At 41.0% G+C, this 15857-nt stretch overlaps 1 protein-coding gene and 1 long non-coding RNA gene across 8 annotated transcripts in view; one reads left to right on the top strand and one right to left on the bottom strand.

Moving 5' to 3' along the window:
- The window catches only part of SORCS1 (sortilin related VPS10 domain containing receptor 1), a 379912-nt gene that overhangs the window by 227903 nt on the left and 136152 nt on the right, over window positions 1–15857 (top strand). For all 7 annotated transcript variants that reach the window (XM_081005905.1, XM_081005903.1, XM_081005904.1 and 4 more), the window contains exon 4: window positions 9254–9412. In XM_081005905.1, coding sequence (XP_080862031.1) covers window positions 9254–9412 — 159 coding nt within the window. The remainder of the gene's footprint in view (window positions 1–9253; window positions 9413–15857) is intronic.
- The window catches only part of LOC308477429, an 84605-nt gene that overhangs the window by 6103 nt on the left and 62645 nt on the right, over window positions 1–15857 (bottom strand). The gene's annotated exons all lie outside the window — the stretch shown is intronic.

Raw genomic sequence — 15857 nt, 5'->3', positions numbered from 1 at the left:
ATTAAAAAATAATCCATTGTTCATGGTCCTGTGTACTCTGAATAATTTGAGTTATAGCTGCTTCTTCTGCATGGGCAGCCTTCCTAAAATAGGAAGTTTGTGTTGTGTTGCTGCATTGAAGTTTCATTCTATGTTTGTTTTGAACATATAGCACCTTTTATTATTATCCAGAAATGACAAATTTGTTTTCTGTAACATGGCCATTGTCACAGCCTGGGTTAAACAAACTAACAATTCCATTTATGCCACAATAGACATATATTAAAAACAACAACAATAATAAAAACCACTTTATGTCGAGCAGGAGACTTATTATGTACTCCCCTAACCCAGGAAAAAGTGGATTTAACATATTTTGCATCGCTTGATCTCCCATATAGAAAGGAGTTCATTTAAATCTCTTTCTACGTAGCCCACTAATTCTCTCTGCTAGGACAGTCAAGAGATTAAAAAAACCTCTAAACTTCCCTATTTAATAAAGGACTGTGTTCTTTGTATTTAAGAGGCAGAAAAGCCATCATAATCTACCAGTGCTGACTTGGCCATAAATCCAGAGGAAGTATAATTCTACTTACCCACTATTTATCAAGCATGGAAAGAAATAGTACCCGGCTATCGGCTTACTCAATTTTTCTTTGAGACTGTTTCATTGCACTTTGTTATTATCATTCATGGTGTTAAGTAAAAGCAAAGCAGGAAGATACAATCTTACAATTAGACTGGCCATGGCTGGCATCCCGGTGGAGAACTTAATGCAAATTCAGGTAGCGTACATAAAATAAGGAATATATTTTTTCCTGTCCGATAAGACTGGACCCTGTTATTACAAAGTTTCTTTCTTTTTATTCTCTGTTTTTATGTTATTATTTTAACTATTCTTATGTTTTCATGTTTGTACACAGCTTAGAGATACTAAATAGTAGAGATACTAAATAGAAATACTTTAAATAAAACAATAAACGCCAAAGGCTAGTTTTGTTTTTGTTTGTTTGTTTTACAAAATATTCAGAGTCCGTTTTAAGACAAATCTAGGAATACTAAAATGCATGTGGTAGGGGAGCAGGAGTGTGGCAATAGGCCCCAGGCTGCCCTATGTTCATTAAGTATTTATTTATTTAAGGAATTTATTACTCCACTTTTCTCTATATGTCTCAAAGTGGCTTACAGAAAAGAGTGGTGTAGTGTTCAGCGTCCATCCATCTGCATGTCTTTACCTGGCAGCCTTACTGACCTTGAGGCCTGTGAGTTCTATCAAAAATGGAAGGGAGAGCTGTGGCTTATTGCCACCCCTATTATTTTTATCCCCCTTTTCTGCAGTAGCTGCTTCAGCGCAACAGTTCATGCCACTTAGAGTGAGAATCTGGATGTGTTGGAGAGAGGGACAAAAGGTGCTAAGTTACTCAGAAGTCAAAGAGTGAGAGTCTGTAGGCACAGAGTGAGGCCCTGGTTGAGTGAAAGACAGAGGGACAGGGGGTGGAATGCCATAAGCAGAAAATAGGATGTGAGCTGTTCAGATGGTTGGTTGTTTAATCTGTTTCAATTTGTTTGAATGTCTTGTGCTTGCTTTTACTTAGGTATTTGGTAAAATCAGAAATTTTATTTTTTGCTATTGTTGTTTGCTCTTTTTTCTTTTTTTTTTACCTTATGGCAGAATTGTTAAATTGTTGTTTATTGGACCCATTTATTATGGTTTTGTGGTTTTTGCCAGCTGTTTTTCTCTCTTTATTACTTTGTTCCCTGCTCTGGAATGGAAAATATTCAATGAAGAACATTTAATAAATACTGTAAATAAAAAAGAGCATTGGACTAGAACCTGGCAGATCAAGGTTCAAATGTTCATTTGGCCATGAACTCACTGGCTCACTGGGACAGTTGGTGACAGCAAAGCTTGCAAGGTTTTCAGCTGGGGCAATCAGAATAAGATCCACTATTTGACTTTTGATTCAAAACCCTAAAATGTATTTTATATAATTGACTTTTTCTTTCTATTCTTTGTATATCATATTGTTGTTTTATTGCTATGGCTGATGGCTGATGCAAATAAAGATTCATTCACTCAGTGGGACAGTCACTGCCTCTCAGCCTGGCCTAACCCACAGGACTACTGTGGGGATTAAATGAGGAGGAGGGAAAAAATCACATACACCACCTTGATCTCTTTGGAATAAACAGTGGGATATAAATGCTGCACATAAATGAACAAACACACAAAATGTTCTGATTAAAGCATCAGAAAATAGGAACATTAGAAAAACATTCATAGTACAAAAGCCTCCTGAAATAAAACTGGTTTAATCTGGTGCCTGAAATTCCATAGGGATTGTGTCTGCCTAATTTCTAATGGGAATAGCAGCTGATAGCATAGCATGCACTCAGGGCCATCTTAAGCATATCTGGCACCGTGGTGCAAAGATCCCTCCGGTGCCCTGCCCCACCCCCCCGTTTTCCAGAGTTGCCGACCTTTTTTAGGGAAGACACCGCTGCCGGCGATGCACCCAGCTTTGCGGGGTTGGAGGATGCAGGCAGCGGCTGGAGGGCAGCTCCTCCGGCGGGGAAGAGGCAGAGGCTGGACGTAGTGGCTCCCAGTTCAGCTGACCACTTCGTGCCATGGTGGCCATATCAGGCGGAGGCTCCAGGCGTGGCACTACTTCGGCTTGGCATGGTGGAGGCGGGCGAGGGTGGCGAGCTAATGCCAGGAGGTGCCGCATCCAGCCTCCGTCTCTTCCCTGGCGCCCTCCAGAAATTGGCACCCTAGTGCCCTGCGCCACTAGCCTCTATGGGTAAGACGCCCCTGACTGCACTGCTGCACATCCCTGTTGGTTGCTGAAAAGGAAAGGAGCAAGGCAGCAGGAAGCTGAGCTTACTGTGGGCGCAATGGCAGAGCCGCTCCATCACTGTTAACTCTGCACCTGCATTGCACTGAGCTCCATGCACCCTTCCCCATTCCCTCTCAGAAACTGGAAGTGTTGAACAGCGTCAGGAAGCCAGGAGAGCTGCACAAGCCCACCTGGGCTGCAGCCCTGGCCACGACTTGATGGGAGTGAAATTGATAGAGTTGGACCAGCTGCACTGAAGGCACGACTCTTTATTGTGTCACAGTTCTGGCCCTGTTGGGTCAGACTGTAGATGCAAACAAACTGTAGGCACATCAAGCCTGTAGGAATCCTTCTTGTTTCATGCTCATGTGGTATATTCTGAATGTATGTGAAATGTGGTGGGGCCTGCCATGATCCTGCTTCCTTTCCCTCTCCCTCCCCCCATGTCAGTCCAGTGCTGCTGGATTTATCATCTGAAAAAAAGAAGGAAATTGGCAGGACTTGGCAGCTTCCCAGAACAAGCACCCCTTTCCTTTGCCCTCCTGCTATTTCCAATGTTCTGTGGACAGTCTTTGGCATCTTCTTCGAGTTACTAAGAGGTTAAGTGCTCCTTGTACCAGTGCAGCCTTCCTTGCAGCAAGGTCTGGATGCATCACTTACTACATTACAAAGTGAACATAAAAATGGCCGGACCTGGCTGGAGTATGCACGGATGGTGCCAAGATTATTAACAAGAGATTTGCCCAGGGTGACACAGAGTTCATTAACTGTAGAACATTGTGAGGATGGGTGAACTGATGGCAAGACAGCTGCTGAGTAGGTTTTAACCCATGGGGAATGAGGGATTTACACAGACAGGGAGATCCGTAGCTGCAGGAATTTCTACTCCATTTATTTTTATTAAGCCTCATAAACACTGAATCGTATATCCACATCCTCTGGGAGACTAGTTCATAGACTTATATGGCTCATTATAACATGTTCTCTCACAATATTCTTCTCAAATGCCCTTGTTCTTAAAAAGATCCCATTCCACCTAGTTATACACTCGTAATATGTCCCATGGTTTTTCTTCTCAACATAGCTGTGCCCCAAATGCACTTGGGGATTCCTTCCCATTGTGAAGCAATGGGAAAGGGTCCCAGAACTCAGAAAAGAATGCACAAATTCTGTAAAGAAAGAGCACATATGCAAGCTATATTAGATTCCACTATATCCGTGTTTCCAGCTGTTTTGGGACTACAACTCCCATCATCCCTAGCTAGCAAGACCAGTGGTCAGGCATGATGGGAAATGTAGTCCAAAAACAACTGGAGACCCAAGTTTGGGAAACACTGCTCTGTAGCCACCCCCAACCTAAGCCTTATTTATTTCAGTGAGACTTCCTTTGTCAAACATCGACAAAGTTATTTAGTACTTTTAGGCGCAGCTCATCAGGCCCTGGAGGTAGCTGAAGTCTCCCATGACTACTAGCTATCTCCTTTTTCAATGTTTGGTAATCTGCTGTAGGAAGGCATCATTCAAGTCTTCAGTCTGGCTTGGAGGTCTATAGCAGACACCCACAGCAAGGTCACTGTTTCCCTCTCCTACCAATTTTACCCATACTCTCAATCTGCCTTCCATGCTCTGAGTCACGGATCTTTTTGCAAGTGCACACACCTTTTCTATATAATGCTGTTACGTACCCCTCCCTTCCTGTTTGGTTTGTTCCTTTTGAACAGATGTTCCTTTTGAAATGCCTCTTTAACTGGAGACTTCCATGCTGTACATGCATGCACAGTTTTTGAGCTGCTATCCTGTGCAAACTTAGATGAGAAGATGAAAAGCACAAGAATATAGTGTATACTCACAGTTGAATATACTGATCTATGTTTAGATACAGTAATTCTGAGGAAAGTACCCACTGGTTTGCAACTCAAGCATGCATAGAAATATAGCCACAAATTATCACAATAAAGAGAATTTCCAAACATAATGACAAAGGGGAAAACCCCCAAAACTTTCCATGATTTGCTTCATCTATTACAGCATGACTGCACATAAAACTAGATCATTAACAAAGTGACAGATGCCACTCATGTTGCTTTATACTCTCTTTGGGAAGTGCTTACTATCAATTAGCAGCACGGCATATTATTCAAAAATTACTTTCTCAGCCAGTATCCAGAAAATGTGGCAAAAGCCAGAGCAAAATGTCTGATAGAGTAATTTGCATTGTTCAAGTAAAATATTTACCCCTTTTTGTTTCTGTTTGTTTTTACCCAGTGCTTTTCCCCCCTAAAAAAACGTTTAGGGGTACTCTCATTTTCCTACTGATTTTGAAATACTGCCCCTCAATGAGACCAAACTTAGATTCACAAATTTTTAGGGGTATGTGTACCCCTGCATCCCCCCAGAAAAAAACACTGTTTTTACCATAGTCTTTCAGTATTTTCAGCCTTCCTGCATACAGGATTGCATATGATTGAATTAGAAAAGAAATATAGTCCATGTAGCCAGCCCCTTCCCCTGAATTTGTGGCAGGGCTATTAAATATATTAGTTAACTAATCATATGACTTGTTAATCAATGGATTGAGCATAAATTTGTATAAATTTACCTGCAAATATTTCTGTAGAAAGAGAGGCCTTTCTCTATCAACAACACTTAAACACCTCTTCCCCCAGAGGTGCATCTAGCCTTCTCTTAATATAGCTTTTCTGTATATTGAAGATGCATTTCTTTACCTTGGAATGTGACAGCTATGCTCCTGTGCTTGGTAGGACCATTTTGAACAGTTTTACTTGTTTTATAATTTTAACAATTTTATCTGTTTTTAATGACTGTATATAATAGCATAACCGACCCATGGACCTTATGGCAAAGTGCCACTAAGAAATCTTATAAATAAATAAAACACCCTCCCAATCTTTACTGTTCTCTATTTCTATTTTACTTACAGGTGCCTCCTTTAGAAGAGGGTGAGCCTCATAAGTCAGGGGATGCAAGTTCAAAATATTAGCTTTTTTATTTTAAAAACCCCAAAGAAACCCAAAGGTTGTTTGCTCCAATTCAATAGTAAAACGTGGAATTTCCCCCCAGGGAAAGCACAGGATAGAAAAACCCCTGCTTGGACAAAGACTTGTGCCTAGAAACACAACACAAAAGTCTGGATGAGTCCTAAATCTTACCAAATTCCATTTTTTATAGGCTCTATTTTAAGCATTCTTTCTCTCTTCTTTTGATGGTTATTCACTCTCTCACACCCATGTTCTTGGAGGATTGTCACAAATAAATAAGGGTACCTGAAGCATCCTCAATGGCTGAGAATGGTTTGTGTTGTTACAAACATCACGAATGACTTTGTATATAATAAAACCTTAATGTAACCAGTACGGTCCTCAGCTTTTACACTTCACTTTCCTCTGAACTCACCACTGACAACTATTTTCCCTTCACAAACATGTGCATAACCATCAAACTTTGCACACCACTTCATGCATTTGATGAAGCAGATACAAGTCCACAAAAGTTTATGCCATCCTTATTTGTTAGACATTATGTTATCACAGGACAAGGGTGGCACTGTGGTGTAAACCACTGAGCCTTGGGCTTGCCAGTCGCAATGGGGTGAGCTTCCGTTGCTCAGTCCCAGCTCCTGCCAACCTAGCAGTTCGAAAGCACATCAAAGTGCAAGTAGATAAATAGGAACCACTTCGGCGGGAAGGTAAACGGCGTTTCCGTGCGCTACTCTGGTTTGCCAGAAGCGGCTTTGTCATGCTGGCCACATGAGTGCCACAACCCCAGAGTCGTCTGCGACTGGACTTAACTGTCAGGGATCCTTTACCTTTATGTTATCACAAGACTCAGTGGCTTTTACATGACCGCAAGTTTCTGCCACGATCTGTAATGATGATGCAATGAACTATATACCTCAACTGATTTCACCAGGTCTCACAGATGTCCATACTATGAGCATTCTGACTGCTATAGTGGGTGGCTTTCAGTTCAGATTAGATATCTGGAGCAGTTTGCTTTTGCCCTCTGCTACAGAATTTCCAGTCCACAGATTCTGAATGGAGACACTATCAGATAATATAAATGGAAGACTAAATATAGAAAATTCATGTCACTCAATAAATATGTTCATAACACTTATACCTGTACATGTGTGCCTGCTTTTGCATGGACATGCATATATCCATGCATGCATACCTATACAAAAGAAGTGTAAAATAGGCAGACAAATATGCTAATTACTTAGTTGGGTGGGCTGAGCGAACAGCTAATATGCATCAGTTTTAATTTTGTTTTAGGTAATGGAATTACTCAACCATCTGTCTGTTCATTTTTTTTTAATATTGGCACTGCTGATATATCATCCAACAAGAAGTCATGCTGATATATGTCTATTTAATATCCGTGCCAATGGGTGCATCTTGCTGAGGGAGCTTTATGTGCACCATTCATACTGTTTCTGCCTAGAGCAGCCAGATATGTAAAGTTGTTTCAGTGCGTTGCATATTTGCAGGCATGTACAATGAACTGTGGCCAAAATCCAAAGAACTGATATCTGCATGCAGGAGAGCAGAGAGCATGCATAGCCAAGGCTTTATGTTGGTGCCATAGTAGCTCCCACTGCCAAAGAGACAATCTGTTGTTCATTTGGAAAGGCAGTTGCCACTTTGCCAGAAAGAAGTGCTGCTGTTCTGGTTGCGTGTGCATTTCTGCCCCATGTAAGCATCTCACCTCTGTGGATTCTGCTTCATGTCTTTGTACTATTAGCTATATGAAATGACACCGGTCGGATTAAAATACTTATCATTTGTTTATCTGGATTCCTGAAAGCAGAATTAAGTGATGAGATGGGCTGACATGACCAGCTTCAAAGTAAAGAGGAAAATAAAAGAGGAACATGGATGAAAGACAGAAAGGACGTGGGGTGTACACAGCAGTTTAATGTAGATTTTATATATCCCATCTGTGCATACTTTTTCACATCATCCACATGGTCTATTCATCCAAGCAGCTGTCTGCGCTTTTGCCCTGTTGAATTTGGATCTTCCTGATTTGCAGATAATGTGAGGAGGGGAAATCCAGCGTAAAATCATATGGGTCAGATATGTGCAAACTGTGTGCATTTGCACCCTGATGTATACACAGCTCTGGAGAGACATTGCATAGAAGAGTGAGAGTCCAGTGCCTCTATATACCGACTCTCAGTTCTGCAGAGCAAACCAGTCTCTCCATTTTAAAATGACCAGTTACAGCTTTCTCATTGATTTAATTCATTTGATCCAATCTGAATCCTGTCTTATTTCTGTGAGTGAGGAGTGAGATTTGGGAAACATTAATTGGCCAGGGGAAGGTCAAGAAACAATACAATGGCAGTCTTCCACAGTGAAGGAGGACAAATTTTTGTTTGTGTTCCAGGGTTTCAAGTGCTGAGAGTGAAATACTTTTCACTTAGCAAGTTGACTCGGGTGTTTTAGAATGATGTCCAGAACTGTGGGAAAGTTCCTGTATTTGAGACTGTAACCGGTTTTGTTGTAGAAAAAGACAGTAGGCATGTCAAGTATGGTAGTTGATAGTGACACAGTAGCCTATATTACTAGGAATCACCCTGGAAATGCAAGCAGCTATCCATATTGATAGTGTATGTAGGACTACCATGAAATCGCCCCCAAAACTTTGATGTCTGTATTCAGGGTTTCCAGTTTCTGCTATATATATATATATATATATATATATATATATACCACTTTAAGACACTTCTCAGCTCTCACTTTTGCCCTCATTATGGAGTTTTGAGCTATGTGTTTGGCATCACGATGACAGCCCTCTCTTTCTTGTGCTGCTCATGTGTTAATGAATGAGTGAAATCTCAGAGGAAGAGAAGTTAACCTTTGCTTTTCCAGTTGACAGTGCTCAGTCTCTAAATTAGTAACACTACATTAGTGACCTCAAAGTTTCATTTTTTCAGTGGCATAGTATTTTACTCAGTCGATGCCACTTTTGGAAAGAATAGGGGGGTTCGGTAGAAACCAAACAAAAACTGATCAGTGTTTTCTGTAATGCAAAACTGTTGAGCTCCTGCTCAAAATGCAGTTATAGGGCACATCTGTCCTATCCCATTCACTACCAAAATTACAATAAACTGTAGCAATGCTGAACGCAGTGAAGAACTTAGAGTAGACCGGATTACAAAAGTATTTGGAGAAGTTCTAATAAGTAGGATGTTTAGTTATAAAATCCCTTTGCCTTTGAGAAGGTCACCTTTGTTTTGTATCAACTTGTTTGCTTTGCTTGTGTTGTGTTGCTTTGCACAGCCATGACGCTCACTAAAACGAATACTCTTTCATGAAGAAAAAAAAATTTCCTAGAGCTTTAGAGGTTTTAGCTATTTCTTCGCCTATCCTCATCCTAACCTTCAGTATTCCTCTGCTTGATCCTTACAGATTATGTTGCTTACTGACCCTGAGATTGAGAGCAGCCTGTTGATCAGTTCTGATGAAGGCGCCACCTATCAAAAATACCGCCTGAACTTCTACATCCACAGCATGCTCTTCCATCCCAAACAGGAGGATTGGATTCTGGCCTATAGTCAGGATCAGAAGGTTAGTATCTGCAGGGGGTGTTGTTGTTTTTTGTCAGTGACATGGTACTTCCTGCAGGCATGGGTTGAAAGTCATTTAAGGAAATGTTTCTTGCCACAGGCCTCTTGCCCATTTCCACAGGTTGAATTCTGAAGCATTGTGCATAGTCTTGCAGATATTTATGGCAACTGGGGTTAACATTTGAGGTACTAAGTATGTGAAATTGTGGTATTTAATCTCAGATTATAAAATAACCAATCATTTTAGTGGTACTTAAGAACAGAGGAGAATTTAGTTTGGTTCACAAATGTACTGGCCTAATTTACACGTCCTAGACTAATGCACAGATCAGATACAATGCATTAAAAATACAATCCAATACAGCAAAAATGCATATTTTAGGAGAAGCTACATATAGATAAAATATTATTTACATGTGTGTTTTGTGACAAAATAAATATTAAAATTTGTACTCAAAATTCTTTTTTTTTAAATCACAAGTTAATGAAGAAACAGGGTGGAATTATGATTGAACACATGCAAAATGGACACATTACTGGAAACGGACTGAAATCTCTGTTAGCAGATGGTCACTGTCACTATTGGTGCAACCCAAGGTTACAGAACATCCAGGAGGTGCTGGTTTAGACCAGGAGGGGCAAGATTAAGTAGGGCCTGATCCCCTCTGCACATGTTGTGCAAGGGGTTGGGAAGGCATCACAACCAATCTGGAAGCCAGGGCTTCCAACGACTTACTCCAAAGACTGCATAGTGGCAGCAGTAATCCAAGATATTGACAGTAGCCTGAATTCAATGGTAGTGCATTATAGTTCAGCATTGCGTTTTTATTGTCACCTCTGTGCTTATCCTTGGTATTTATACATGGAACCAATCAACCACCATGGTTGATTGTTCCGTCTTTCTTTGAAATTGTGCTCAATGCAGCTAGCAACAATATAATAAAACACATTTTAAAACTAATAAAAATAAGTTGTTGAGTTAAGTAAAGTATCACAAAAAATAATTTTGTTTTTATAAACCAATTTCAGCACACTTCCAAATCAGTTTATGAGCCAAAGGCTTGCCTAAATATAAATGCTGTTGCCTGTGGGCAGGAGGTCACCAGAGATGAAACTTGCTGGGCCTTCCTTGATAAGATGTCCCAGAGCCTGGGAAGAGCCACCAAGAAAGCTCTCTTTTGAGCTTCTGTCAGATGTGCCTCACATATTGATGGGACAGACAAAGTACCATATTTTTCGCTCTATAAGACACACTTTCCCCTCCTAAAAAGGAAGGGGAAATGTGTGTGCGTCTTATGGAGCGAATGCAGGCGGGAGGCTCTACTTTGCGCTCCCTTTAAAGAGCCGCATGGAGCATGTGTGTGGCTCTTGGGGGCTTTTCCCTGAGGAGGGAGAAGGGCTGCCCTTCCGCACACTCTTTAAAGGGAGAGTGGCTCTTGGGGAAGCCTTAGCCACGCGCAGCCTCTCCCAGGCAGGGGATGAAGGCTCCCCTTGCCTGGGAGAGGCTGCGCACGGCTATCCCATAAGGCAGGACAGCCAGTGGGATCGCTGCGCAGCGATCTCACTTGCTGTCCTGGCTTCTGGGATTCAGAATATTTTTTTTTTCTTGTTTTCCTCTTCCAAAAACTAGGTGCATCTTATGGTCTGGTGCGTCTTATGGAGCGAAAAATATGGTAGTTTTTCCTGAAGATATTTAAACATGAGGTGCCTCATACTTAGTTTTTTAGCTAACCTGGTCCTACTTAGTTTCTACTTCATACCAAGGCTAATGCTTTGCTTCCCTTTGCAAATGAGAACTTTGCTAGCTGACTTGGGCAGCGCCCTGAGCTTCAGTGGGCAGTGGGTGGAGAGATAGCAGAGATCTTTCATTTTGACAGACAGGTCTAGATTTTAATCACTGTGAATTTTTCCACCAGGGAAGTTCAAACACCGTAACTGGGGGAGGAATGTTTTAAAAAGCATAAAACATTTGGTTATCACATGGTCATGTGAGATCTGCCTGGGAGACAAGGATGTTTAGAAGACCAATGCACTACTGGCATCCTTCCCAATCCCTTTCTGTTTCCAAACAAGCAATTTTAAATCAATACTTCAATCAATGTGTTTTCATTCCACTCTTTTTCTTTTCTTTTCTTCATGGTTTGTGTTAATTTGGTTGCTATTTTGCCGGCCTTTCGTACTGGGGCATTTCACATTCCCTCTGTTCAGTTCTAGGGCTTTCCATGTGATTTATTTGTTCCCTTTTATTCTATTTCCTTTCTTCTTTCCAACAGGCAACATCCACTTTGATTATTTATTTTTTTGGTTCCCTTTGTTTTCTCTCTTTTTTCCTTTCAAGTTTGCACATACGCTTCTCAGAGTCCCCACCCACCCCTTCTGGCTGCATGTGTGCCTGTCTGTTGTTTTGTATCCCTTTCCAGTTGTTTTTCTCCTCTTTGTTGTAGTTTTCTTGCTCTAAGGTCCATTCTATCTCTTCAGTTTTTGGGTACCTGTGATTTCATTATCTCAAATTCTTGCTGTCCAGTATTATTAAATGGATTTTTAATTAAGGTTTTCTCTCCCCTCCCCTCTTGAGGCCAGGTACTTTTTTTCTCCAGTCAACTAAGCTTTATTGTAGCTCAAATAAGGTCCCAGTTGCGTTGCTCATTGCTAATCAATTATTGCCCGTTTACCAAGTGGAATGTTTGTCATTTCACCTGTTTTCAGACTCACTGCAAACGGAACACAAGGGGAGGTTAAGGTTAAGTGATTTCTATTTTAACCACCCCAAAATGATGAAGTTTGCCCTTGCAGGAGAACCACACTGCACATATTGTTTTGAAAGATGATGGACTTTATTCCCTCAGAAGAGGCAACTGTTTGTACTTTTGTCTAACTCCCTTCCAAGTTGTCATTTAAAATCACAAAAATAAACAAGATGTCCGACAAAATGGCAAAGAAATGTAATTATGTTTCTAAGAAACCAAACCTAGGAAATCATTTCTCAACAAGGAGAATAGGGTAATTTTACAAAGCCAAGTAAACAGAGAAATTAATGGATTTTTTGCACAATCTTATGCAACATTGGTTCCTCTCACTATGATTGACAGATGTGCCTGTTCAAGGGAAATAATACTGGTTTGTTAGATGTCCAGCTCAAGGCACTGATCTCAGGCATCCTGAACTAAGAATACAATCTCTACATCCAGATCTGGTTTATGGCCTGGTCCAGATATACATTGGACAAGCTGGGTTCTTCCACCTAAAAAGATAAACCTTCATTTTATTATCTCTCTGCTTTCCTTCCCCTATGTGTAGCAGGTGAACTCACTGCATTCTAAGAGATCCATTACCTCAACACCTGAGCTCTTGTATTTATGTGGCTATTTAAAATGTAAACTAGTTTTCCATGATAGACACTGTTCAAGGCTTTATAACTTGAGCAATGAACATCCCTTATGACAGAGAACAAACAGAGTGTACTTGGATAGCTGTCCATGATGTGCAAAGTTGGCATGGTGAATCCATCAGGCTTCCGAGTGGGAATAAGCACCTTTAAAATAGATGGAGGCGGCGCGAAACGGCAATGGCGGTCCTCTTCAGCTGCTGAAGAGGGGCTCCGCGGAAAAGGGTCGTGCGCTGCGGCACAGCGACGACCCATTCAGAAAAACCACGGGTAGAGTGAGCCCGTGGCCGTGGGATTCGGCGGGCACCAGGAGCGACCTCGGAAACGAAGAAGGGACTCCGTAAGGGGCCCCGGAACGTGGAGGGGGTAGCGGTGATGTGAATCCATCGCTCTTTCCGCGGAAGTGAAGCCGCGCGGCTGCTGCTGATGAGCGCTGACCTTTCTTCCTTCAACATTTGATTTTGAAACAACTTACTCGTGAGTAAGAAATCTGAGACTCTATTTGAACTCAAATTTGTAAATTTCGGCTGAAAGCGGGAGACGCTAAAAAGGAAGTCAGTCTTCCGTCTTTGTTTAAAGTATCAAGCAAAGTTTTATTAAAACGGAAGCGTTGAAAGGAGCTTAAAAGAAGTTGGAATATACCCTGCAAATTCGGACTTGATTGGTTAAAAGTTAAAGAAAAGTTAAAACCATATTATAAGTGGACAGAGACTGTGATTTTTCTCTCTATCTTTTGTGGATTACAAAGTTACGAACTCAGCTCTCGGGCTGTCTGGATACAAAGTAACATCAGACAGTGGCAACTGTGTATGAGGTATAAAGTTATATTGGGCTACTTTGTAAATTATAAGAAAGGAACTGTTGTGTGCACCTTTGTAAAGAACTTTTATTTCTGCAGTTTAAAGTGAATCCAGAGGGTTCTCTCCCTTGTTTTGGTTTTTATTTAATTTTTTATTTGGGAACTTAATGGTGGAAAATTTCTATCCTTCTCCCTAATTTCTGGGGAGCTCCCCCTGCTGGATTGTGGAACTATTTATCTCTGAGAACTGCTGGCTGTCTTGGAATTTTTTGTGCTCGGATGTTTATTCTCTGGATTGCTTTTCCCATGGGATTTACAATTTGACCTTGAAACTTGGACAGCTGTGGAATGAGTGGTGCAGCAAAAACAAGGGCTGCTAAGAAAGCAAAACAAACTGAACTGTTGCAATCAACTTTGCCTGTGCAGCTACGTAGATCATCTGTTCCAATTGTGACAGGTCTACAAGAAGGCCAATCTAAACAGCCAGCTTTTGGGGATATGGCTGCAGGAGGGCTAGACCCTGTTTCTAAAGAAATATTGGACCAGCTGGCGGCTTTAAACAAGAAAGCAGATGAACAAGCGACCAAATTCGACCAGGTGACAGCTACAATAAACAGATTGACAGACCAAGTTGCCCAAAATACACAGGCAATAGGAAATTTTGAAAAAAGTATAACAGAAAATCGAAAATTAGCCGAGGAAGCAAGTACAAAAGCAGACCTAAATAAAAAAAGGATAGAGGAACTTAGAGGGGAAGTAAGACCACTGAGCAGACAGGTTACTGAACAGCAAGCGTATCTGTCCATGGCAGAATTGAAAAACAGGGAAAGCAATCTTAGGCTTAGAAATATCCCAGAATTAGAAAAAGAAGACTTGATTGGCTATTTGACAGCAGAAATATCCAAGTTCTGGGGCTTGGCAGAAGAGAAGGATTTTAAAATCGTCACCGCCTTTAGACTGGGAAGAGTGGCCAAGAAGGACAAACCAAGAGACTGCTTGATCATTTTGAGATACAAGCAAGAAAAAGAGAACATACTCGGCCTACATTTTAAAAATCCATTGGTGATACAGGGAAAGACAGCAGAAATCTTTAGAGATATACCAAAACAGTTGTTGGATTTAAGAACTACATATAAAGATCTGGCAAGCTTGTTGAGAAACAACTCAATCCGATACAGGTGGGAATTCCCTCAAGGACTATCTTTCAGTGTGAAAGGGAAGAAGGTAAAAATTAGAACAGCAGAGGAGCAAGAAAAGTTCCTAAACGACTACGGGGAGGACCTTCGGAAGGGAACAATAGGTACTTGGCCACCCCCTACGCCTGGTGCAAAACCAGATCCACCTCTGGATACAGACGACAAGGGAGACAACCCCATCGGTTGACAAATTGTTCCAGGATGTCTTTGCAGCTTCTTAGTTGGAATATTAATGGCGCAAATTCCCCAGAGAAAAGGAAGAGAATTTTTCATATATTGAGGAAAGAACAATTAGACGTCATCTGTCTTCAAGAAACTCATGTAACTAGGCTCCATAGAAGAGTACTAACCAACAAGAGACTAGGCCAAGAATTTACATCACTAGATAAAGTCAAAAAAAGAGGAGTTGTGATATATGCAAAGGAGAGCCTAGCACCAAAATTTGTGTTTAAAGACGAACAAGGAAGAATTTTGGCGATTGAAATACAATCACAAGGAGAAAAATTTCTGATAGTAGGAATTTATGCACCAAACGAGGGGAAATCGGAATTTTATAAGAAGCTGCATGAGATAATGCTGGACTATATTGACTATACTAACATCATTCTGATGGGAGATATGAATGGGGTTGTCTCCACGCATATGGATAAGTCACAAAATCAAAATTTGACTAAAGATGGCAGACTACCAAAGACTTTTTTTGAACTTACAGACAATATGGACTTGATTGATATTTGGAGGACAAAGAACCCTCTAGGTAAAGAGGGAACATTCTTTTCTGAGGCCCACCTATCCTGGACAAGAATCGACCAAATCTGGACATCTAGAGGACTGGCTCCTAAGACTAAAAAAATAGAGATCTGCCCCAAAACTTGCTCCGACCATAATGCTTTGAAAATAGACTTAAGACTTACACCAGCTGGATCCTTCAGATGGAGAATGAATGACTCCTTGTTTAGAGATCAGGAGATTGTGAAGAAGGCCCAAAAAACGATGAAAGATTATTTTGAGATAAATTTGAACACTTCGGTGGAAAAGAAAACAATCTGGGATGCGAGTAAAGCTG

The sequence above is a fragment of the Podarcis pityusensis genome (assembly GCF_964106645.2).
Source record: "Podarcis pityusensis genome assembly, chromosome: 5".
Classification (NCBI taxonomy): Eukaryota; Metazoa; Chordata; class Lepidosauria; order Squamata; family Lacertidae; genus Podarcis; species Podarcis pityusensis.
Note: the sequence above shows the minus strand (reverse complement) of the source record. Positions and strands in the feature narration are given on the sequence as shown.